The sequence below is a fragment of the Taeniopygia guttata genome, chromosome Z (genome assembly GCF_048771995.1).
Source record: "Taeniopygia guttata chromosome Z, bTaeGut7.mat, whole genome shotgun sequence".
Lineage (NCBI taxonomy): Eukaryota > Metazoa > Chordata > Aves > Passeriformes > Estrildidae > Taeniopygia > Taeniopygia guttata.
Genome location: NC_133063.1, coordinates 47,152,980 through 47,178,817, shown reverse-complemented (window position 1 = coordinate 47,178,817; position 25,838 = coordinate 47,152,980). Strand labels below are relative to the sequence as shown.

The 25,838-nt window shown below is 42.2% G+C and overlaps 1 protein-coding gene across 6 annotated transcripts in view; it reads right to left on the bottom strand.

Moving 5' to 3' along the window:
- The window catches only part of LOC100221408 (phospholipid-transporting ATPase ID), an 85,302-nt gene extending 63,043 nt beyond the window's left edge, over positions 1-22,259 (bottom strand). Inside the window, exons 1-4 of one of the 6 annotated variants that reach the window (XM_072922684.1) lie at positions 22,045-22,259; positions 16,881-17,041; positions 14,000-14,676; positions 2,484-2,562 (exon numbers count right to left, since the gene is read on the bottom strand). In XM_072922684.1, the coding sequence (XP_072778785.1) occupies positions 2,484-2,526 (43 nt within the window). In that variant the 5' untranslated portion in view covers positions 2,527-2,562; positions 14,000-14,676; positions 16,881-17,041; positions 22,045-22,259. Of the gene's footprint in view, positions 1-2,483; positions 2,563-9,560; positions 10,036-10,068; positions 10,292-13,999; positions 14,677-16,880; positions 17,042-22,044 lie in introns of those variants that run through there. The other 5 variants (XM_072922685.1, XM_072922686.1, XM_072922683.1 and 2 more) reach the window with 5 other exon arrangements.
- Positions 22,260-25,838: the final 3,579 nt, after the last annotated feature.

Genomic DNA, 25,838 nt, shown 5'->3' with positions numbered 1-25,838 from the left:
AACAATCAGCTATCTCCAACCTTCCACACACTCGATGAACTAGAAGTGCCCCCTTCCTCTCTCTTCCACCCATGTTCACTGTAGGTTAAACCACAGTGTAAAAGATCTCAGGCACCTTTTCCGTAGAAACACCTCTGCTGCTTATCTAAGAGGTGTACTTCCCTGCTTCAGCTGGAACAGCTTCACCAACATTATCCAGCAGCTGGTCTCCTCCAGGCATCTTTGCGTGTCAACATGAGCTGCGTTTGAGTTACACTCCTGATAAACTTCTATAACGAACTTGAGCCTATAAAAAGCCTACCCTTATCTCCAAGAAACTTAAGACCATGTAACCTGTCCTCTTAAACCTATCATATTTCACCTGCACCTCAGCTCATGTGGAAACCATGCCTTGCTGGGGAGAAATGCTGGATCTCATGGGAGCAATCCTTATCCCAGTTCCAGCCGCTGATGCCTGAGGTAACCCATTCCCTCCAGTTAAAGTCTTATCATGAGCATGGTCCTTCAGCAAGGTTAAATGTCATCCAGCTTTGTTTTTGGAACAGAAATTTGGTCTTCCCATAAGCAGTACTGCCCCTCCAAGATGAGCACATGGGATGTTCCCTGTGGGAGGGTATTGCGTGCTCTCAGGCAGGACAATCCTTTGGACTTATACAAACAAAAAGATTTATAAACTCTTGGATTAAAATAGCAGTTCAACTGACATTTATGCCTAGTTAAATGTTTGCAAGTAGCAATCATAGCTTTGGGTCTGCAAGGCAAAATAATTAAAAACATAAGAGAGGGAGAAAACACTCTCAGCTTCCTGTTATGGAAGCTCCTCATTCCCTGATCACCTCTGCTTCCTTTATCCTCTGAACTTTTCCCAGTTTGCCTTCATTGGTTTTGAATTGATGATTGTATGTGAAAGGAAATTATTCTTCCCAATAAAATACAGAGTTTCTATCTAGGAAGATCTGAGTTTGTCAAATATTTGTTTGAGGGCGGGGGGAGCTGAACCCTTCTCTGCTAAAACCCAGGCCTGGGCCCAGGCAAAACACTACACTTTCCTAATATAGCAACAGAATCTTTTTTGATAATCTGAACAGCTACTGCTTTACAAGTGGGGTTGCCCTGAGTGGCCAGTGGCTCACAGACAAACCTGTGCTCCCTCATGTGCAAAGCCAAGATGGGGTGAAAAAGATCTGGGACTGGCAGAGATCCTACCCTGGGAGCAATCACAGTCTTCTCTCCTGGGACTGTCAGAGAAGCAAACGGATGCCCCTGTCTTTAACACCAGGGCTTACCGTCTGCCCTGGTCCAGGAAGGGGAAATAGCAGCACAATTGCAAAAATAAACCCCTGGGAAAAAGTTGTTCAGTCCTTTGAGCTCGGAGAGGTTGGAAAAGAATTTCTTGTCAACATACAAGTAGGGCAGAAATTCCACATTCATCAGAGAGAACACCCTGAAAGGAAAGGCTAGAGACTTTCCCTCTTCACCATGTCTACAGACCTGGATCTGTGACCAGAGACAGCACACTGGGTCTCTCAGGGTGCACACATATGTGTACTCTTAGGGTGCATGTCTCTAATTTACTCTTCTTCCTGTTTCTGATTGGAGGGAATATCTGGGCCATTGCCACCATAAAATAGAATCATACAATTGTTTGGATTGGAAAAGACCTCCAAGATCAACAAATCCAACTGTTTACCCAGCACTGCCAATTCCATCACTAAATCATGTCCCTAAATACCACATACACATCTGTTAAACACCTCCAGAGATGTTGACTCCACCACTGCCATGGGCAGCCTGTTCCTATGCTTGACAGCCCTTTCTGTGAAGAAATGCCCCCCAATATACAATCTAAACTTCTCCTGGAGTATCAAGGCCATTTCTTCTTTTCCTGTTGCTTGTTACCTGGGAGAAGACATTGACCCCTGCCTAACTACAGCTTCCTTTCAGGTCCCTTTAGAGAGCAATAAGGTCTCCCCTGAGCCTCCTCTTCTCCAGGTTAAACACTCCCCCACTCCCTCAGCTGCTCTTTATAAGACTTGTTCTCTAGACCCTTCACCAGCTTCTTTTCCTGTCTCTGTACACGCTCCAGCACCTCAAAGTCTTTCTTGTGAGGGGCTCAAAATTGAGCACCAGTACATCTCATCATCCAAAGACTGCATTGGACCTTTGCACTGTGCATTGCTCATCCACCCACTCCCACAAAGGATTCCTGTAAAAAAAAGCATCAAAACCCAACTTCTCCAAAGCAGTCATGTGTCATGACAGTGCACAAACTCTGTAGCTGGTCCTGTTGCAGAAGTGCCCCCATTCACGGGCACCCAGTCTGCAGTAATACAGTATGAAATGCAGGAAAAGGAAAGAAAGTGTATCTTCCCCCACCTGCTCTGGGCCATACATGCTCCCAAACAGGAGCTCAGGGACTGGCATGTGTGCTGTATTTACACTCCTTTGCTCCCATGACAATGGCATTACCAGACCACACTCACCTTTCAATTTCTTCTTTCCAAATTTTAATCCAAACAGAGACATCCCAAAACTTTATTTTAGTCCAACTCCATGGAACTTCTGCAAGAGAAAAGAGAAGGCAATTCACAACACATAGAGCAGCACATACATGTCATTCTATTCCAAAAAAAATGGTGGAAACAAATTCCTAAGCACTGTGGCCAACAGCCACAGTTAATTATCTAGAATGCATTAAAATACAAAACAATCTTAGGTTTTCAGGTTGTACTGCATCAGTGGGTTACCTTACCTGGGACATGCTGATCAGTTCACTTCCTTACATGGCACAAAGAAAGGGCCAGTGGAGAAGAGACTGAAAAGCACATTCTCACTACATTGGTGCTATACCAAAATGAGAAACACACACCCAGAGCTTGTACTTAAGGTACAGAGGAACCGTGTGTCTACCCAGAGCAAGACCAGCCTCCTTGAAGAGGAGGAAGCAGTGGGAAGCACTGGTTTCCTGTAAATCCGCCTCTGCTCAACACATGCTGGCTCACACTCTTGTCCATTGCTGGTCATCCTGCATGTTTGGGACAGACTAGAATAAAATTTCTCCTCCACTGGCTGCAAACTACCTGGCCCAGAAGCTACGGCAACAGAAATGCATTTAAGGCCCTGAATATATCCTGATAGGCAGAGGTATTGAGCATTAAAAACAACAACAACAAAAAAAACCAAACAAACAAAAAAAAAAACCAAACAAACAAAAAAAAACCCACATCAAAACTGGCTGGTAGTGAAATTTTCAGTGTCCCCATCATCAAATAAGTTCATTTAAAGGATTTGAAGATGATGTTGGTGATGACAACCTAGAGGATCTGTGAACATGAGAAAAGCTGGCATTGCTCTGTGATCAGGAGCCTGAATCAACAGGAACATTGTACCAGTTGCTTGAGTGGTCAGTAAGGCAAGTTGAGACACTTGAGAGTCACAATCCATCTAGAACAAGTTTTCTAGGTGACAGAAGAAGGTAGTTTTTACACTTTATCCTATGCTATCCATGCAGAGCAAGGGTGCCTAAGGAAACAGGAATAGCAAATGTGTCATATTTTGGAAACACGCACACACAAACAGCCTATGACACTGCCCAAATGCAAACCTGATAAAACACCACCAGTATGAACTTGGGCTTCATGTATTTGCAGAAAATAAAGGTAAACTTTAAGGAGAACTCTACAATCCTTGCATATGTCAAACCTGTGCTCCAGATGCTCCAGCAAAGCTATATTTAGCAGCTGCAGTTGCATGAATCTTAATTCAGTGAGGGTTTGGGAGCCTCTCTGTACCCACTCTACTTGGAAGATGTCCTTTATCTATTCACTCATCCAACTGTTTCTGCTCATCATGACAAATGCTTTGGTACCGCCTTTCCCCAGAATTTCTTTGCCCATGAAGCCAAACTACTTAAAGTTAAAATATGCAATGTCACACCCTAAAGCTTTCTTGACCCTGCTGACCAAACTTACTTTCCATGCCTTACCTCAGTCTATCACTTTCAATATATTTCTTCCACGTTTTAGAATTACTATTATGTCTTACAAAACCCAACTAACAAGGACAGAGAGTTCCCCATAAGATGGTTGGAAGAGTGAGACACTCCTCATACACATAGAGGTAGAGACCTCAGATTTCCTAAGGCAGCAGGAGTCAAAGATCTGATAATCACTGATCTGGTAATCCTGGCAGCACAAGGATGGCTGTAATCAAAATATTGATGATTACATGATCCATATGAACTCTGGATGTTGCTGTATTTGCAAAACATTTTCAGAAAAACAAAAGTCACTCCTCACTGTTAGCACAAATATGCAAAAGGTTAGCTGGTTATAATCATCATATTGATGATTACATGACCCATATGAACCCTGGATCTTCCTGTATTTTCCAAACTTTTTAGAAAAACAATCCCCATCTACCAAAGCTCTCCCAGCTGTGTACTCAATAGACAAGGCATATAATTTCAGCAGAGGGTGAAAAAAGGATGCTTTTATTTTGGGGGAGCAGAAAAGCAAAGGTGGTAATAAGCTTTCTTTTGTGAGTAATAACATGAAACAAACAGAAGACTTTCACATCTTCCAAAAAAAACCATGAAACTTCTTTCAGCTCTGACACGTGGCTTTTGTTAATTACTGTGATTCTTTGAACCCTGGTTTCTAGTGGGACTGCAGCATGACAAGAAGTCTGAAACAATACAGTGGTTTGATATGGAAAACATGTAGCTCCCACAACTTCTCTGCATTAAATCAGGATTGCATGCATTGAATGTCTTCATTCAGCAATAAATTTAAGTAACCATTATGGCAGCACAAATACCCTTATAGGCTTTCAATTCCCCCAAAACTTTGCCTTTTAGGGCAGACATGGGAGATAGGTAACTTTGCCACATCCATTTGTACCAATTACCTCTCCAGTACATCATTGCCACCACACAGACTTGGCATACCTGCTCATTTACTTAAATCCCAGGAGTTATGTATGAATCCTTCCCAAGCTGACCTGCTCCTTCAGGCAAAATTCAGTTCCTGACTTGCCCAAACCACAATGTCATTTGAAAAGGTGTCAGTATTCAATGGGCACACAGATGATGGCATTGAGGGCGGGACACACCCCTATTGCATTGAGGTGTACCCTTTATTTTCATAATATTGTAAATATCTTCTTTTACTGCTTTGTTATTGACTCACACATCTAATCCCCATATTCTTCACAGAGGAAAGCCACTCTCACAAGGGCTGTAGTTTCTGTGCAAGGCTGTTTGCTCTCACCCCCTCTGTGACAGTACACTGTCACACTTCCAAGTGTCTGTTTTCAGTCTGAGAGTTCGTTTACCACCGGCTGCCAGTGTGAAAAGAAACACAAGCAAGTAATGGTGAAGTTGTCCCCTTTGGTGAAGCAAGAGGTACTGCTTCCATTTGTCTCACTTATCACAGCTTGTGCAGACAGATGTGCTTTCTTGGCTGACCTTGGCTCTTCCTGCCTTTCAGCCCCAGGTCTTTTTTCTTGGGTTATTTTAGACTGTCAATTCTACCTGCATGGTCCAATATCTTTGCATTTGTATTTATCAACAACATCCCTCAGGGTATTTTTTTCCCCCACAGATTTAATGTGTAATCAAAATTCATGCCCCTGTTCAGTTTTCTTTATTTTCCTATTTTTTAAATCTGAGTTTCCATTTCAAACTTGCAATGATGGGTCATCAGCCTCCTATCACTCACATCTATTTTAATTACAGTTTTAATTTCTCTTTATGCTTTCCAGGGGGGAAAAAAAATTATCGGGGAAAAAATATTATCTCATATTTCATTTGTTGTGTGGCATTAAGTACTTCTCAAATTTTGGTAGGATAATTTCATAGTCTCCTTTTCCTGAATTAATTAAAACCCATAAACACATAAAAAACGCCATTCTACAGTCAGAAAAAAGGCAATTTCCTGTTTGTGTTAATTTTCCCTGGTACCAGCTATGGTCAGGCAAAGTGAAGTGCTGCTTCAGTGTCCTCTAGTTGCTTTCCACAGTCTGTGTCAGCCCTTCCGGACTCTTAATTGTTATTGTTCCATTTTCCACTTGATTATTTTTTGATTTTCTTAATTTCTTTTTACCCCAGGTACACTACATTGTCAGTAATCAACTGGGGCTCAGAGTATTTGAGCACTCAGGCAGGTCTAACCCCTCAGCTTAACACAACACATGTTGCTTCCCATGTTTTCAGGACCTATAGAAGAAATTATTTAAAGTTCAAATTCCCAATTCTTACAGGGAATTGGGAGCTCAAGCTACAAATAAATTAGCCCTTCTCACCATAGAAAACCTATGAGGCTCTATGAACTGTCCTTCATCACTTACACATCTGCAAAGACAATCCACCTGCTTTATGGCTGCTGACAGTTTGATGAAGGCCTCTGGGTATTTCAATAGCCACAATGAGAAGCTGCTTTGACAGGTCTTGAATAGGGAAGTGATGTTTTCTCACAAACCAAATTCTGCCTCATTTAAGAGAGACAGAAGCAAGGTGGGTCAAGGTAATCCCAAGTACAGGCTGAGCAGAGAATGGCTTGAAAGCAGACCAGAGGAGAAGTGGTTAAGGGAGCTGGTGGATGAGAAGCTCGACATTAGCTGGTTGTGTGCATTCAGTCAGAGAGCCAAAGGTGTCCTGGGCTGCATCCAGAGCCCTGCACCCAGGGGAGGGAGGGGATTCTGCCCCTCTGCTCTGCTCTGCTCTGCTGAGACCCACCTGGAGCCCTGCATCCAGCCCTGGGCTCCCAGCACGGGAGGGACAGGGACCTGCTGGAGTCAGCCCAGAGGAGGCCACCAAGATGATCAGAGGGATGGAGGATCTCTACTGTGGAGACAGGCTGAGAGAGTGAGGGTTGTTTAACCTGGAGAAGAGAAGACTTCGGTAGGATCTTAGAGCAAATTTCAGTAGTTAGGCTACAAGAGAGCTTGAAAGGAGCTTTCAGCAAGGCATGTAATGCCAGGACAAGGGTGAATGGCTTCAAACTGAAAGAGTGTAGGCTTATATTAGATATTAGGAAGAAATTCTTTATTGGGAGGGTGATGAGATACTGGCACAGGCCAGCCAGAGAAGCTGTGGGTGCTCCATCCCTGGGAAATGTTCAAGGCCAAGCTGGATGGGGCTCTGAGCAGCCTGGTCTAGTAAAAGGTGCTCCTGCTCATGGCAGGGAAGTTGGAACAGGATGATATTTAAGGTACCTTCCAGCCCAAACTATTCCACAATTCAAAGATTTGGCTTGAGAATACAACTGCAAAGCTCCTCCTGCATGAGGGGTAAGTTGCAATGAGCTACAACATATGGGCTTTGCGAAGGTTCACTGAGGGCTGCACTGCAAACTGGAGGAGGAGGAGGAGGGAGGCATTTCCCACCACTGCCAGCCTGACTGGCAAAATGACAAGAGATGGCACAAGCTGGATGAATGCAGAGCAGATGTTGTGGATGGAAAACATGTCTCGTATCTTGGCCCTGTTTCTCTGGACAAAGCCAAAAGCATCAGATTCAATGATAAATATGAATTAGAACATACTTGCTGCCTCTGTTCCTATCACTTCATTCCCAGACTCTGTGAAATGATCCATGTTAAATACAATCCATTTCGGAAGGGTTATTTTAATGCAGATCATGGGGTGTAGTTCAGTACAGACTGAAATTCCTGCCCAAGCAGTGATCATATCAGATTTGAGGGGGCAGTAAATTGTGTTGAAGTATGAGAAACAAGTCCCCAGAAATGAGGAGAATTAGTCAGAAGAACAAGATTTGTCCAGTCAGTTTTGCCACCAAATATCCTGTGGTATGTATACACACAAAAAACTTTAAACAACCCTGTGTAGGTACAAACTCAGAAAGCATATCATACCTCCACTCACCTTTTCAGGTCAGGTCAATTTTTGCACAAAAGTTTAGTGTCTTTAAAATTTCTGTTTAGATGATGTAATGATCACAAATACCCATTGATCTTAGAATTCTATTATTTTTCATGCTAAAGTACTAAATTTCCAACCAATAACTCAACATATGAGAAAATACATCCCAGCCACAGAGCATCATGACAAAATAAAGTTGAAAACTTATTTTCACCCCGCACCGCTCTTGATGGAGTAATGATGTTAAATATGAGATCTCAGTCCTACATTTTGAACATATGTCACTTTAAACTGGATTTGGAGGCACATCTGAGAAAATACTAAGAATTTAAAATAGATCAGGTCCTCAATCTCCCTGTTTTATCCATGCCTTAGTTGCCACATATCACATGCTGGAGCTGGACATCCACAATCACTCACAGGTATTGCAAAAGGAGGACATCACAGTGCAGTGTTTGCCAAGGCTCTCGTAAGAGCAGCACTAAGGCCTGGCACACCTGGCACAAACTGACCTTCCCATGTGCCACACAAAGGTGTGTTTGCCAAGGGCCTCTTTGAACTAAAGCTGTACTCTTTCAGTCAAAGTTGTCAAATTTTGGTTCCAAAGAGAGCAATGCATATACTTTTCCTTACCAAAAGCAGATACAAACATTTCAGCCATTTGAGGTAATTAGTACTAATCATATTTCAGCACTGAATTAGTTACTATTTGCATTTCTCCACCGCTCCTTACATCCTCTTGTGTTTGAATACCTCAAGAACAAAACAGGGAATAGCATGTGTTGTACCACTCCCTGCTTTGCAAACACAGAAAATGAGCTGCAGAGTGGACAACCGAAATGTGTGTTTTGAATCCAAAACCTACTCTTTTTCAGGACTGAAATCAGATTTGGCAGAATTAAAGCGTGGAATAAATTGAAAGCACTGTAAGTGGTCACTCCTGCCATCACGGTTTATAAAAGTAATGTAGCCTCTAGTTTAAATCTACTGACTCAGTACAAAGAGTTTTAAAGTATCCCTGAAACCTCCCTGCTTTTTCCACATCTGGAGAGGTATTGTGGATAAGGTGAGTCAGCCCTACAGCTATTTTCTGGTGCTGTTCCAATCTATATGTACAGAAACCCATGAAACTCTTCCTTCCCACCCCTATACTCCAATGTGCCAATGCAATTAGCTGTAATTGCTGGGAAACAGGCTCAGTCTGCTATCTGCCACGTCTTAAAGTAATGATCCAACATCCTCCATCTGTCTTCATTAAAACACTCTTTAAACTGACACCAGCATGGCAGTCAAAAAACTGCATTCAGCTCCTCTGGGTAAGTTAGTTGCGACGACGCTCAAGTTACGGATCAACAGCTGTGGCGGAGCGGGTTCCCAAAGAGAAACGCAGTCTGACCCCTCTGAAACAAACAATAGCAGCTTCCCCGGGCGGCTGCTGCTGCTCCTGCTGGTGCTGCTGCCGCTGCTGCTGCTTGGAATCATGCACAGCTCAGCTCACTCCACCCAGACGTCTCTCAGCTAGCCCACAGGAAAAGCTGAACCCCGAGCGCTTTGATTAAGCTTCGCAAAACTCTTGGGTCTGAAAGAAACCTACGAGTTTCTATCCCCCCACCCCCACCCCCCCCACCCCAAAACTGGCAGGAAAAACAAGAGAGCGGAAAGAATCCGTTAAATCTTACCCTCGAAGGCTTGTAAAAGTCACAGCAACAAAGTTGCTGCCTTCCATAGCACTCCGGTACACTCCTCACTTCTCATTTACACGCAGCTTTTTCCCCTCCCAAGATCGACGGCTTCGCTCGCAGTCGCAGCGCCAGGACATTCGCCTAAGGACGCAAACCTTATCTGCGCTGTGAGACGGGCATCGCGTGTCCTCTCCGACACCCTTAAAATCCGCTGGCTCTCTCTGACATACAATGTCCCGGCAACTACACTTACTCCAAGTTCCCTACTTCTTACTTCAGTCACTGACCTTGGCTCCTTGCCAAGTTTTTTTTTTGTTTGTTTGTTTTTCCTCCCCTTTTCTTTTTTAATATTCAGTTTCCTGTAGAGAGGGAGAGTGTAGTAGCTCCCTTAAAAATAAAATGCTTCAGTGCTACAAACTGTGAAAGAGTAAAGCAGAAAAGCACAGCACCTAGGCTTGGGGAACCCCAATTAACTCCAGAGGCAACAGCTGCTAGCTTTACCTACCTCTTGCCGATGCGGAAGCTTTCAAAAAGAAAGCAAGTAAAGAGTCCAACATATCAAATTGCTTTCAAAAAGGATGAACTTGGGAAGGGATCCATTTCTTAGCAGCAGTCCCTCTCTCTGTGTCCGTAACACTGGGGCTGGTCAGGACTCCTTAAACCCAGAGACACAGTCCTACAAGCTGATCCCAAGGCTCCACCTCACCCACTTTCCAAAGTTGTGAGTAGCAAAAACTCTGCAAAGAAAAACCTCCTAGAGCACAATTGCATAACTCAACCACAGAGCTTCCTCCAGCCAGCCAGAGGATTGCTTTGGTGCCGAATTGCTTGCTCATCGCGAGAGCATGACCTTCCCTTGCCTTCTGGAACACCTGCCTGACCACACTGTGATCGTGGAGACCCTCCCCACAAGAACCCCTCAATACTCCCATGATCCTTCCAACCTTCCCACCCCATTTTCCCACCTTCAACAAACAAAATATTCACTTTTTTCCCAAGTTGTGGGACCTTTCATGATACAGTGCCCTCCTATATGTCAGTCACCTGGCATTTTACCTGCCAGCTGCTCTAATCTCCAGACAAAAACTGGGGCAACTACAACTTTAATCCACTTCTAACTTCCCTATACCTGTGAATTGCAATTATTTTTAAAACACCATGTTCTTTACATAGTCATGTTCACAGTAATGCCTACCAGGAATATCTCCATTTATTGTGACAACACAAGAAAATTTAGCATTTTTATGTGTACTTGTGTCTTTTTTTTTCCTTCAACTTCTGAGTTTTCCTACAGGGTAATTCATAAACACTGTTAAAATTAATTTCATACCTACCCACTTGAATGCATTAATTAGCTGATTAATTATCAGAACACAAGTAACACAAGAGTCAAGGTTGTGCCAAAGAGTATTTTCTATGAAATGAAATCTTCTGTAGTCTAGAGGAAAGGTATGGAGGACTCTGGAAGATGCAGTGTTAGTGCTCCAGTCCTGGTCATGAAGGTTGAGGAACAGAGTGACAATGAAGAGAACACTCTAACACCATAAGCAATTTTTGAAAGAAGAAAAAGAGTCTGTGCCCTTTGCTATGACTTCAGGGATATTCCAAGCTACTCCAGTTTGAGATAATGCTCACTGAATTGGCTGCCTAGTTCAAACACACAGACAAACAGCCAACATGGGATGTGATAGGACTGATGCATAGGACTGATCTCCTGAAGATCCAGGTAATTTTCAGATTATTATGACCTTGACAGCATCTAACTGGAGAAGAAATTCCTCTTACACTAGCCATTTTTCATTTTCTCGTCACCCGCAACTCATTTCAACAGCAACAGCCCAAGTATCACATTTTTTCCTGCAAGCAAGAGTACAAGGATCTGGATTAATTTAGGTCCTTCTACATATTTGGAGAACCCCTTGGTTTTGCCTCATTCTGGAGTTTTCCTCCTTCTTAGAACTTTCATCTGCTTTTCTTCATGACATTTTAATTGGTTGATTACGAGTCATTCTACACTACTCCTACTTTTTTTGCTGCTGCTTTTATATTTGCTTGTTACCACTTTGACCTCAGCCACAGTAATTTCTTCTTTCCTAGGATTAGGTTTGTATCCTTCCCTTGACACACAGGTGGAACCAACCATAAAGTCACCCAGCCTTGGGTCTTGTTTAGACTTTAAAATCACTAAGAGTTTAGTAGGCTGTTTTATAATTTTTCTTGGCACTGAAAATCCATCTCACATACACTGAACATGACTTTTTCCCTCAGCTGTGCTTTCCCTGTGGACTCCAGTGGACCTGCTCATGCAGGGAAGCTTAACACACATAGAAGCACTCAGAAGAGCAGGAGTGACTCAGGGTCATGAACTCAGCTCTGGGTTCTCTTGTCCACTTTGTTCCTGGGATAGCATCTTCACAATCACCACACAGTTTGCATCCTCCTTTGCAGATTTCCAAACATGCCAAGGAGCACTGCTGCCCGCAGTGGCACTTGTCAAAATTTCAGTTCCTTTATAAAGGATGTACACATATGCTGTGTGTCTGAGTGTCCCCTGAAGCTACCACAGAGAGTCAGCTGGACAGATGCAACAGGGTAGCAGTCACTTGCCATGATCCACAGTGGTGAGAAGAAGATAAATCTGTAGTTTTTCCAGTAAACAAGCTCTCTTCCTGGCCAGGCAGCCTCCTCCATACCATGCTCCTTCACCTTTGAATTGTCCACTTTCCCAATGCCCACTAGCCAGAGAGAGCTAACTAGGGTGCGATGGATTTAAATTCATGCCATTAAGACCTTATCCACTAACTGGGAAAATGATCTTCAGTCCTTCAGCCTCTGCAGCATTTCAGCTGTGATCAAGACGCAAATCTGAAACCTCACTGACAGTGTTTTAAAGGGTGCTCTCAACCCACTCTCCACATTAGATTTGGTCTTCCTCCAAACAGCAAAGCTGACAGAGCAGAACAGAGGATCATCTCAGGAGCACCCAGAACCCAAACATGTCTGGTGACCTAGTAACCTTTTGAATGTCTTAATATGCCCTTGAGTAACTGGGGCAAACTAGAACATAGGAGAGAAACAAGAGAAGCACGCCCTGGAGCATCACACAAAGTAGATTTAAACCAATTGCCAGTCCTTGAGAGAATCTCTCTCCATGATATGCAGTTTTTAAAATTACTGATACTCATCTTGATGCCTTCCCAATGATCCAATATATTTCAAAAGGAGCACTGATGGTCTTTGCTTTCCCTTACTCTCTTATAACTGCAGTCTGCCACTCCTAAACTGCAAGGTTTGAAGCTTGACCTTCTCTATCATGGCTGGTACCACTCTGCAGATGAGTGATGGTACCACTCTGATGAGCCACACTGGGTTCATCCCTAAGACCAGAGCTGATGCAATCTAAAGGGATCACTTCCACCCACCTAACCTCATCTCCATTTCCCAGAACAGCACAAGTGCATTCCTCAGTTCCTAACCATGCCAGTCACTGTTTCAGAAAAAAATCTTTCTAATGGCTGTGGAGGGTTTCCTCACAAACCCCCAGGGGTTAGCCTTAGAAGACTGAATCACCTCCCACAGCCTATGCTTCCCATCTCAACTTTCCCCACTAGTCCTAACCAGTGAGGACCTCCTTGAGTAGGGGAGGGAAAAGTAGCCCGCTTCACTGTGGGGATACCTGAAACATCTGTTATTATAAGCACCTGCAGTGGGTCCAAGGGGTCAGATGGCTTTCCAATGAGAGACTTTCTGTATCCTCTTCTTGTCAAAAGTCAGAGTAGGATGCATAAGAAATACAGGACTGAAAGGAACAAACCAGGACATTATTGTCCACTCCTTGGCTTTAAAAATAGACTGTAAGGAGAACATCCAAGTCATAAATTGCTGTAGTCCAGGAAACACCAGCACAATCATAAGGTGAATTACAAAAGACTAAGTATTCCAAAATACACTGTATCACACATAAAGTGACAGTGTCCTTGATCCCTGTGGAGGACCCTACTGCATCTCTGCAGAGGAAGGGAAAAGTAAATCCTACATGTTCTTGTTATCATGACCTGCCTGTCAGTGGAAAATGAAATAGGAGAGGAAGGTAATGTCATGAAGTGACCAGTTGTTCTAGGGCTGTCCTTGCCTTTTGGGAGCTACTCTGCTCAACTCATTTTACTACTCCTCCAAGGAATTCCAAATTAACCCAATTTGAAGGGATGCTCTGGATTCCTACCTCTGCATCCATCTCTCTGGATATAATCTGAAGTGCAGCTTTAGCATTGCAGGTTCATACAGAAGTATTCCCATACTTCACTTGTTGCTCCAGAAGCTGTGAGTACTGTGTGTCTCAGTACACACCACATGGAAGTGGTCAGAAAATAGCTTCAGTGAGTATATATGGAATAAACTGAGTCATATTGATCAGGAAATGGTAGTGTGCCACTTACCTTCAGCAGGAAAGGATGAGAGCATGAGTGTGTGGCTGTGGCTAGAGAGATGCCTTTTCTCCACCAACACCCCTTTCCCGGTATTCCAAGCCCTTTACAAACAATGGCCAGCTAAGGAAAATAATGAGAAACAAACAAACAAACAAAAAAAAAAAAAAAAAGCAACAACAACAACAAAAAAAACAGACTCTCGTCTTTAAAAAGAAAGCAACAACTTGTTCTGGCAACTGTTGATCTCATCTTCCTGGCACCAACCCCTGCAAATGTGATACCATCTGATGTTTTAAAACAGAAATTGAAATAATGTCTCTCAGGTGTCGCCTTTGCAGCCCTTAGGAGATGAAGCAGAGCCGTTTGGTTGAAAAACCAGGGGTTCAGATGCTCAGAGTACACTGAAGAGCAGAAAAAAGTGCAGAAGAAAGTCAATTCTGCAGGGAACAAGGCCCAAGACTACCTAATTTCTGAGTCCAGTCCCCACCAGATTTGCCATTTTGTGTTTACAAACTCCCTCCCTGCCAAAAAATTTCACTGCTTCGGGAGGGAAGATGCTGTTGCAAGGAGACAAGTCTCCTGGGTACCTGAAATATTCTCTGTGATCCTGTGAGAAACGGAGTGATTTGATGGACACAGATATTGGTGGGTGATGACGGAGATCTTCCTTTCTCAGTATTACATTCCTGCAATAAAAATCTGTATCTCTGCCTTTGCCCATGACACTGCATGTGCCCAGCTGCACCGGCAAAGCAGAGGATAAATCAGCAGCTGCAGCAAACCCCAGAGGTGTCCACACTGCATTTAACACATAGTTCCTAATCATCACCAGTGAAAAAGAGGGGAATCCCAGGAGGATGCTTGGGAGGGCTTGTTAAATGCTAATCACACGAATGTGAATAGAAAAAAAATCAATAGCTGAGGGCAAAGCGGCAGCCCAGCTCATTAGAACCCCTGAGGAGAGTGCCCTTTGTAACAGGGGTGTTGCACAAGGCCCATGGCTGCTACTGGCAAAGCAGCAGCTGCCACAAACACATATGCCGTGTGTGGTGGCACTTCAGACGCTGTCACTTGCCCACTCCTCAGATACACATCAAAAAACTCGGCTCAAACCACTGAGGAATTAGGATACCCCTCAGTGGGACCCTGTGGTTGAACACACAGAAGAAATCCAAGCCATGCCAAGCCTCCACATTTTACAGAGACTTCCCACAATCTTCCACACTTTTCTGCACTGGGTATTGGTGGAAAGGATGGGAAGTCCCTGGATCTGCATGGAGTAGATGGCTTCTGCATTCTGTACAGCATCAGCCAAGAGATCTTGTATTTATTTCTTTAAGTTCTTCATGGTTTCATTATATATTGCTCTAAAGATCAATTTTCCGTTCCATGAAAGACTTAGTGATATTCTGAGGGAATTCCTGTAAACAGCTTGTCACATCCCTTATGCTAATAAGAATTTTAACCAAAATTCCAAATGTAACATACTGTATGCAGGTATATATCTACTGTGTCTTTTCCAGGTTACAATTGTATCTATACTGCCAGGAAAAATATGGAGGCAATTTGCTGCCTCCCACAAAATTACTCCTAGTATCAAATTATCTTTTTTATTTTTTGTAGTATTATTTACTGAGTTATGTGTTCAAGGCTTGGCTAGATTAACCTGGTGGAGCGTGCTCTGTTGATGACAGGGAGTTGCACCTAAGATGATCTTTAAGGTCCCTTCAACCCAAATCCTTCTACAATTCTATAATTAGGTCTTTATTATGTTATTATAGTTTTTGATGGCTGGATTTTCATAAGCTAGCCTACTTCAGAGAGATCAGAGGGCCTTGGTGGTGACCAACTGGTATTCACTTTCGGGATGCAACAGGACCAGCATTCCATCAAGCCATGATCCCAAAAGGAGATGTGAGCACACAGGAGTATAACACTGTAGTGCTATAATAATTTGTAGTGCTGATGACTGGGACTGAGTTGGTTTCTTGACCTGTCAGAACTCAAGTTCTGTGAACTTTGAGAAGAACAAGGAAGACCCTGCCTGGTTGCAAAGGAGGATGCTCTGGAAAAAAAATAGCGATCATATAAAACAAGCCCAGGGAAACTAATATATTGACAAGAGAGGACTTGGTTCCCCTCTGGAACATGAAACTGCAGGTCATTAAGTAAAGATCTAAAATATCTGTGCTAACACAATATGACATAAATAAGCACAAAACAATTTATTTCCCTGGATATTTCCCCAACAAAACTGCACGACATTTTAATCAACAGTTTGCACTTCAATTGCAGCACCACCTTGGTAGTAAATAAGCCATATATATCCACAGCTGTGCCAGCATGGCCACAGCACATGCCAGATCCCAGCACTGCCAGCCTTTGCTTTTATTCAGTGCAAGTTTAATTTATGTTCTATTATTCTTGCATCTGTTCTCCAGGTATTTAAAAGAAGTGCATGTTCCTTTGTATTTGCTTGGCTGAGAGCAAAGACATGTATTGTTCCCATCTCCATGCACTTAGGTAGTCAGTGTTTAGGCAGTGAATTCCTGTTAACTGAGATAGAAGTTATGTGAATCCCTTTGCAGCCCTATGAAGGAGAGGAACAACCTGATGGGTGCCTGGGGCCTTCAGGATGTGATGGCAAAGTTAAGGAGGCCATGCTTTTCACACAGCAGCTCAGGAGAACCCAAAGAAGACATCAGCAGCTAAGCCAGTGAGAAATGTGCAGTGCACACAGCCACAAGGATTTTGGGTGTGTAACTCATTTGAGGTTAATCACTCCCATTTCTTGTGTTGGGATATGATGCAGTATTACAGAAGATCCCTTCAAAAACAAAGAGATATGAAAAGCGAGGTAGGTATTTAAATACCCTATTCCCAGTGTTACCGTTTGTCATACCACTTCTGAATGTCATGCGCTGCTCAGGAGTTGAATAAGTTGTGGGACCCATGAGGAGGGACAGCATTTACTCTTTCTGATAGAGTAATCAAGGTTTTGGTGGTGTATCTCCAGAAGGCAATGACACACAGCCTCAAACTGGTAATGTGCTAATGAATATACACACACACAAAAACAAACAAACAAACAAACAAAAACCAAAACAAACAAACAAACAAACAAAAACCCAAAACAAACAAAACCACATTATCAAAAGACACTGGGACTAAAGGGAATTAAGTAAGATTTCAGCAGTACTGTGCAACACCAAATGTCTAGTCAGGAGAAATAAGGAAAGTTGTTTTCTTAATAAGGAAGTAAAAAAATCCACAAGACCTTCATCTTGGTGTGGCACTGAAGCATAAAAGCTCCACCATTTTTGGTGCCTCCTCCCCACAAGGAGATAGATAATCTTTAGATAATCACAGGATATCCCAGCTTAAAATAATAGAAAGAGAGGTGGAAACTTTATGAGAATTAGTGCAGACAATGAGAAACTGTGCTCTTAGGCAAAATCTCCAGGGTGTGTTTGTTATTTTAGGTTCTTTTTGTACTGTGTTCCATTATTTCCAAATCTGCATTTTAACTTTCTTAGCAGCCTCTTAACATGTAAAGGGAACCTACAAGAACACTGGAGAGGGACTTTAGACAAAATCGTGCAGTGATAAAACAAGTGGGAATGGCTTTAAGCTGAAAGAGAGTAAGTTTAGATTAGATATTAGGAAGAATTATTACTGTGAAAATGGTAAAACACTAGCACAGGTTGCCCAGAGAAGCTGTGAATATTCCATCCCTGCAAGTGTTCAAAGCCAGGCTGGATGGAGGTTTTAACAACCTGGTCTGGTAGAAGTTGTGACTGCCCATGGTAGGGGGCCTGGAAAGAAATGATTTTACCATCCCTTCCAGTCTAAACTATTCTATGATTATAACTTTGAATCTTGGCAAAGACAACATGTTCCTCATTCCAGATGTGTCACATCTCAAAAGCAGAGCTCTTCAATGCTCTGCCTGTGGCCCAGTTGCACACCAGGCTGCTGGTTTCCCCTGTGCCCAGCTGCCCATGTAACTGCTTAGGCCGGTTTAACAGCAAATATTCACAGGTCATGAGTTAAGCAGAAATGTCTTCTAAGGACTGTTAGTATCTGGCCAAGTTCCCTGGACAAAGGCAAGTACTAGAAAACACATGTAATCCCTAAAGATTTTGTAAAGATGGTGTAATCAGAACAGAATAAATGCTTTGTGTCAGTAAATGAAAGTCATAATTTCTCTTAGAAAAGCATGATTGAATTAGCTCTGGGGATGAGAGTGGTACAGAGATGTAAACAGGTCAGACAGAGGTCTGAGTGTTTCTTTGGATGCCATCTGCTTAACAGGTGGCGTCTGCCCAGGCAAGGACTTGAATTTTTTCCTACAATCAGATTTTGCTGTTTTGGCCATAGGAGGAAAAAACAATGTTAAACACAAAGGGGATAGTCAAAGGCAGTGACCCAAGTGAGTTTGCAGAGCATATTTGTGAAGAGTGTATTTATACTAGTCCAGCAATAAAAATGCTGAATAAAAATGCTGTTTGTAAACTAAATAAAGAAAAGCACATTTGCCTGGCCAGTTGACTTGTAGTATAACTTTGCAGCAAGGGTTGATCAGAAATTAAACTGGTGACAATCCGGAGAATGACAATCTCTGGCAAGCACACAAAGTCAAAAGTAATGTCTGCTGTCCAGCTGTAGCTGGGAAATCTCTCTAGTGTGTGGTGAAGTTGTGCCTCACACAGCTGTACCTTGAGACTCCCAAAAATGCCTGGGACATGAGACAATCATGCCACTGAAGCATGAAATTTAAATAGACCAAAGTGTATATTACTTCATTAATCAATATCTGATGTAGTGGAAAGTTTTGGGATAAATGGTTTCTAGGAAACTTGTTTCAGCAGCTGATCTTGCAAGCGTTCTACAACTTTGTTCAGGTTTTTGTGTTTTGTTTCAAGTCTTTTGCTTGTTAATGAAACAAGAAGAGGCCCCCATGGAGGCTCTTACATCACATGAAGGGGAAGAAAGAAAAAAGGAATGCATTTATGGAGCTGTGAAGGCCAGGCAGCAGAGGCAAAAAAAATTCACTTTAAGAGTAAATCAGAATGAAGAAAAACAACCCTAGAATTAGAAATAACTTTAAAGACAAACCCAGTTGCTTGGTGGATATAGTAGTAAGGAAAAGCACTGGAAACCAGTGAATTTAATGCAGGACGACTGTGCGTTTGCAGGCAGTGGAGCCTGGAGGTTCCTGAAGGGTACCTGAGAAGTCTGATACAGGCATTGAGGCATCAATTGATCTAACAGCAGGTAGAGCTGGAGGGGATGTTAATTGGAGTAGGTGTGCAGTCTCACAAATAAATAAATACAAATCAGCATTAGATTCAGTTTATGACCACATAACAGGTCCTACAAATTCAGCAGCTCAGGAAGAGATGCACTTCAGTTTGGATAGCTTTGCTGTGGGGGAGGGGGGGAACAACCTTTAGGATACAGCCATCCTAACTAGTGCAAAGACAGAGCCCTCGGCGGGGGTGGGGGGGAACACTCAGAGGACCTGACTGGAAGGGTGGAGGGGTCTAGAAGACAAGGGAGAGCAATCCCAATTGGAATGCAAGACATCACTCTCTTGCAAATATGCATAAATTAAGCAAAACTATTGTTCTGACTGCCCTCACACCTGTACCTTTTGTACTCTTGTAAAGCCAAATCTGTACATTTAAGATGGGAAAGTAAACAATGTCTTGTTTGTCCAAGAAGCGAAATGGCAGGTGGGGAATGCATTGGCAGCATTTCACAAGACAACAAGAGTATAAATTGCACACTGAAGCTCTTACTGAAGAGCAGGGTAAAGCAAGTGGAGGTCTAAATATTAAATTTGTGGGTAATCCAGGTTCCCACTGAAACTGCAACCTGCAGTAGCTGCACATCCCAGTAAACTCAGACTCAGTGGAACAACAGAGCAGGAAGGAAGTAATGGATTCTAGAGTAACGCTGAATCACCTATGGAGACAGGCAGGGAGCTGCACAGGCCCCTGCAGTGAGTCAGGGGAAGGGAAAAGGAGTCTTGTTTATCTATGAATCACAGTCCTGACTGCAACCCTTTCACTGCTCCCACTTAGAGTATGGCATTGGGAGCAAAATCAGAACATTCCACCTTTAAATTGTGCAAATCACCTTTAAATATTTAAATATACATATAGATTAGGTATAGGCCTACAGACTGTAGAGCAGAATTTACTTCTGACTTTTCCTACTGTATGAGTCTCAGGTAGATTTTCCTCCTTACCTCTACACCACTTTACATGTGTGCAGGAACCTAATTCTGCTCCTCCTGCAACTAATTTTGAGCACATGAAAACATTTATGGGTCCCAGACTGGACCCAGGAGTGTAAGGGGATGGACCGATACCCAGACTAAACACTGCCAATCTAACTGTGTGTAAGGTGAGTCCAGAGTGTCTCTCTAACACAGACAGCCTGGTCATAACCAGGGATCTGTCTTCTCTGATAGAGGCGAACTATTCCCAGTGAAGCTGTGAGCATTGTTTCCTGACTGATTTGAAGAGAGCTATATTGTTACCAAACATCATGATTTACTGTGATACCAGCAAATTAGCCTAGGTCTTTGTTTCCTTCCTTCCAGTGATTTTTGTTTTGGTTAAGCCTATAATAGTAACTTCCAATAATGCAAAACTGTGTGTACATCATGAATAAACCAACACCTAGAACCAGAGCTAAGGTGCAGCAAGTCACACATTTGACTAAACAGAGATCCACAGGGAGCTTTTATCACTAAGAAAAATAAGCCATCCATTGAAAAGGAAATAAACAGTTACTTCAGTACTGTGAATTGAAGTGCTACCTTCCTCTTTGCAACCAAGTTAATGCTGAGAAATAAGGACAGTGCCTCTGATCATCACCTTTGCTTCCAATACTGTTTTTGAAGTGATTTGATATTTGCAGAGTTAGGTATCACTGCAAATTTTCTTTACCTAAAAACAAAAAGGTTCCTTCCCCCATGGCCTTATTTAACAAAATCTCCTTCTGGCTGACATGGGACTTTTTTGCTGGTGCCAGGATATCTGAATAATTATGGGCAGAGAGAGAAGAGCAGTGCTTTGTGGTGAAAATCCTTCTTCAATACATGCTAAATTGTCTTACTCCTGGGATGAGAGTCAAAATAGTGCCAGATATGAGGAAACATTGGAGGACTTAGTATATCAGATGAGCAAGGATTTGGGGGAAAAGGGTGATTTTTCTCAGTAGTGCAGAAGATACTTTGGATGTGTTACCTCTAGGAAAAACTTTGCAAAGTCTTCGGGCATCCACGAGTTGACTTTGCAGTGTGTCACATACTAGCTTAATGAAACAAAAATAACTATGCTAAGAAAAGACTGTCCAGGAGAAACCTAACTCTGTGATTTCTATATAAGGATCTTAAACAAGTAGTGCAAATGCTTCATCCCAATCTCATACCCTCCAGCTTTAAAGGCAGTGACACCGTTTATCACTTAACACACACAGGCCAGAAAACAACTTCCTAATTGGCCCATCTACCAGTTTGAGAGAGAGAACATCCCCTCCAGAGAGTCAGTCCCAACGCAAACCACTTCATGATGGAGACATGTGTTTCACGTCTTTATTGTTAAATTAAAATGCAATTGCCAATAATGATGATAAGGACAACTCAGAGCACCTTTCACAGAGAAGGTGAAGTCCAGCTCTCCATTCAGAAATTTATGAAGAGAGAGGAGAGGGGTCTGGATCCAAAGCCAATAAATGAACATGTGCTTTCCTACTGACTTTGGAGAGCTTTACCGAATCCACTCTTCAGTGTCCCAGCTTGCTCTAGCTTTGAGTATTGCTGACACACTGGGCCTCTGACTACAAACAGAAAACTTTGACACCAGACTCATTATTGAGAGGCAACATTCACAGATGGAGTAATAATCCAGTATGCCGAAGAAAAACTAAAAAAAACCAAAAGCCCACAAAACAAAAACCCAAACAAAAGCTGAAGTCTGGGCTTCTGTGCAAGTTTTTACACTTTTCTCTTAGGACAAGAAATAAAGAATTTGTCCTACCTGACTGTTCTGTGTCTTGTGTTCAGCCTGGAGCTGTTTGTCACAACGAACAGAAATGATTATTTCAGCACCATGCAAAGAGCCACAGTTTGTTTTAAGCTCCCTGGACACAGGCTTCTCCCCAGCTGGGAGGAGAGGCTGGCGAGGGAACACCACGCTTCCTGGGATGTAAACCCGTGCAGGGGCACACTGAGCGTGATCCAGGAGTTACAGGATGTCTCAGTGCGTTCCGTGTCCTCGATAAGGACAGCGAGCGGAAAGGCAAAGTTCCCGGGGCTGTGGGTGGAACGTGGCACCGTGTAGCACTGAGTAAATAAAAACCAAGTGATCATTGGACTCGGGTGTGACAACAGGTATTACAAAGGTTTATATACCATAGGCAGGACTCTGGAGTTCACCTGAGAGAAATGCAGCCTGCAAACCCGGTGGTGCACCCTGCTTGCAGCTAAGGCAACAGCGAGACCTTGAGCTCAGGTTTCGGCAGTTGGCAGATTTGTCTATTTGTCTTCTTGGACAGCACTCAGAGAATTTCAGTCACAAAATATGTTCTTTCTTACAGGTCAGACATTTCACTGCCTCCCATAAGGACCTATAAAATGCATGCAACTTCTGTGGGATAGTTGCTTATTTCAGGAGTGTATGGCACCAAGTACTACAGGATCCTGATTTGTGTTTCTGGATTCCATGGTTATGAGAAAAAAAAAAAACGTAGGTTCAGCTTTTGACATAGTTTTTTCTTTCAAAGCCCTCTTCAGACTAAATAAAACATTTACAAAGATAAATCTGAGATATAGACAGAATTAATCTAAAAAAGCCACCTAAGTACAATGGTGATAGGGTGCAATATGAAAACTTGCAATAAGATTAAATTGTCTAAGTAATGACATTTATCTGCAACACCAGTATTGCATGCTTTCCTACATTTTGATAATGCAGACTTCCAGTGCTAATTTACAAGCTTTGATTTGCTCCTTTAAGGTCTTTTTGCCACCTACTTTTAGGTTGAATGACACCTTCTGCCTGAAAAAGTCCAAATTAGTGTCAAGTTTAAATAGATAAAGATTTTTTCAAAGAAACTTTTTTTTTCTTTTTTAAACATTCTTTTCAATATGCTAAATCATTGAATCAGAAGCCTTTCTAGAAGGTAATTCACACCTCCTTAACCACCTTATCTGTTTGGGGCCTTCTTGTTCTATCTTTTCTCGGTTTATAAGAAGAGATTCATCAGTACCACTGTTTCCTGCAGTCTTTTTCAAACTTAATCTATTCTTCAGCTTTCAGAGCAGCAGACAGGATTGCAAACAAAGCAGTGAAAGCTTATAATTTTATTTAAAGATCTCCCAGTAGATAATGGACCATGATTATGACTAACAGTGTTACGCGGATGACCTAAAGAAGGAATGATAACAGCCCAAGCACCCTGAAATGAGACTCAAATCCCCTCTCACATCTATGAGAGATCCTGGATGAGTCAATAAATGCTGCTGTGCTTCTCTTTCCTTATTCATCAAAGGGAATAATTCTTCATTTCATCAAGAGACCAAATAGGAGACATTGCCAATTGCAAGGTATTTAGAGACGAACAAGTGATGCCTCAGAACATGAGAATTTCTAAGTCTCTTTCATGTAAAAAATGCAGAGGCTGTCCCAAAGTCCTGTTAATCACACTTTTTTTTTCTCCCCCAAAATGGCAATAATCACATTTCTTCTAGGAACAAATGAATAAGCTCTTTTTCTGTTGAGTTTCCAGTTATTGTATTGGATCATGATACTGTTATTGAAACAAAAGGTCTTCTTAAGGGAAAAAGGTGCCACAGACTGAACTGGAAATATGACAGCCTCTCCTGTTAGCATTTTGCCTCCAAGCACTGCAGCTGTGAGTCAGTGAGCTGATAGGAAGACTTTTATGTAGCATTCAGAATTAGTTTTGGAGGATACAAGAAATTGCATTTCTTTCCTGTCTGTGCTGTGTTGGTCACTAAAGTAAAAATAACTTCAAATTAACAATGGTTAACAATTCGGACCTGAGAGTACAGCTTTAGATTAATGTTTTTGTAGCATGAGAACTCCCTTCATTTGGAGTTAAAAAGCTACTGTTTAAGAATAATGCAATTTTTAAGGCAAAAAGAAAGACATGCTGCTGCTTGATAAAAAGCCGTGTCACAAGAGCTGGTTATATGATCTACTGTTCTCTTAATGACCCTCAGCACTCTTCCAGAAGATGTCTTCCAGAGCAGTTCTTTCAAAAGTTATTGTCCCCTTTGCAAAATACAATGTTTTTTTGGGAGCATTTCTGCTTTCTCCCACCTTGTGGTCTGTGTGTTGCACCAATAACCTCTTTTTCTCATGCTCTGTGAATTTCTGTTTTTTCAGAGCTACTGGGGGAGTTACTTCACCCTTGGTTTCTACCTTAGAAATATCCTGCTGTGCTGTGGCTTCCTGCTGCAGCTGTCATGTGCTGGGAAAGAGGCATGGCAATAGACAGACCTCTCTGTGCATTTCTTATGGATGCTTGTCCTGCCAGCAATAAGCACACCAGATATCCTGGGATAAGAAAGTTTAGAATGACACCGTGACAGGGAGTTGTATGTTAGTTAGCCAGGAGTTTTGTGACTCTTTAAAAATTTTTGTAATGTACTATGTTTAATTAGTTAAGGAAAGTTTGATCATTATTTTAGCTGGTTTTTATTTAAATCTGTGTTGGCTGAGTGTTGGTAAAAAACCCTGAGAAATTACCTCATTGCACCTGCAGAAAGGAACTCCATGGATCCATACCCCACAGAGAACTTAATAGCTGAAGAACAAAATTCAAGAAAGAATTGTTTAATGGTTATCATATAACCATTAGATGAATTAGATGTCATAGAACAAGAAAGATATCTTGAGAAAGTTAAGGAGTCAAAGGTCTATACATCCCAGAAAACTTGATTAATGCATTGCACGTGCAGTAAGGGACCCACTTCATAGGCTTTTACACCTCAGAAACCTAATCAATGGTAATAGTCTAACCAGGACAGAGAATTTAATAAAGCACTGTTTAGCTGGATAAAACAAGGGTTATTCATTAAACAAAGTTAGATGAGATATTTTGGTAGTTAAAAGAAACTAAACACCTATACCTTGATGCAATATATTGGGCAGAATTTTGGGAGTATTTATAAAAAAATCTTGGGTGTTATAGTGTATATAAAAGTGTGTGAAAATTGTTGTTTCTTTAAACATGTCTATGGTGAATAAATTCCCAATATGTTCCCAATATTGGCTCAAAATTGTTATTAGGAATATTTGTCTAATAGCTTTTTGCTGTTAGATTTAAAATATTTTGTTTCAACTGACAGATGAAGCAGCAGGTGTTTGGGTTTGGCCCTTCTACATATCCAAAATGAAGGATTAATCTAATGAAAGAACAGGTCCTGAAACACAGATGCATTCATCAACCACACAATTTCATTCAACATTTTGGGCAAGGACTATCCCTATTTCCTTCACTAGATCTTGCCATGCAGGCCACAAAGACCATACAGGTCATCAGATATACATAACGGAGTCTCAAGAATGCGTATTTGTTGGGTGTGAGGAAAAATGGACACTTTGATTTAGGGACATCAAACGTCAGACTGGTTTGGCACAGAACTTCCTGCAAACAGAGAGAGCTTCCTACAAACCATCAGGGCAGTTTCATGGGACATCCACTTTAACACAAAACCCACCACCAGAAGCTCCTCTTTGCCCCCATCTACAGACTGGAAGCTGATTTGGAAAAAGAGAAAATAATTGCATTTTTATTGGATCAT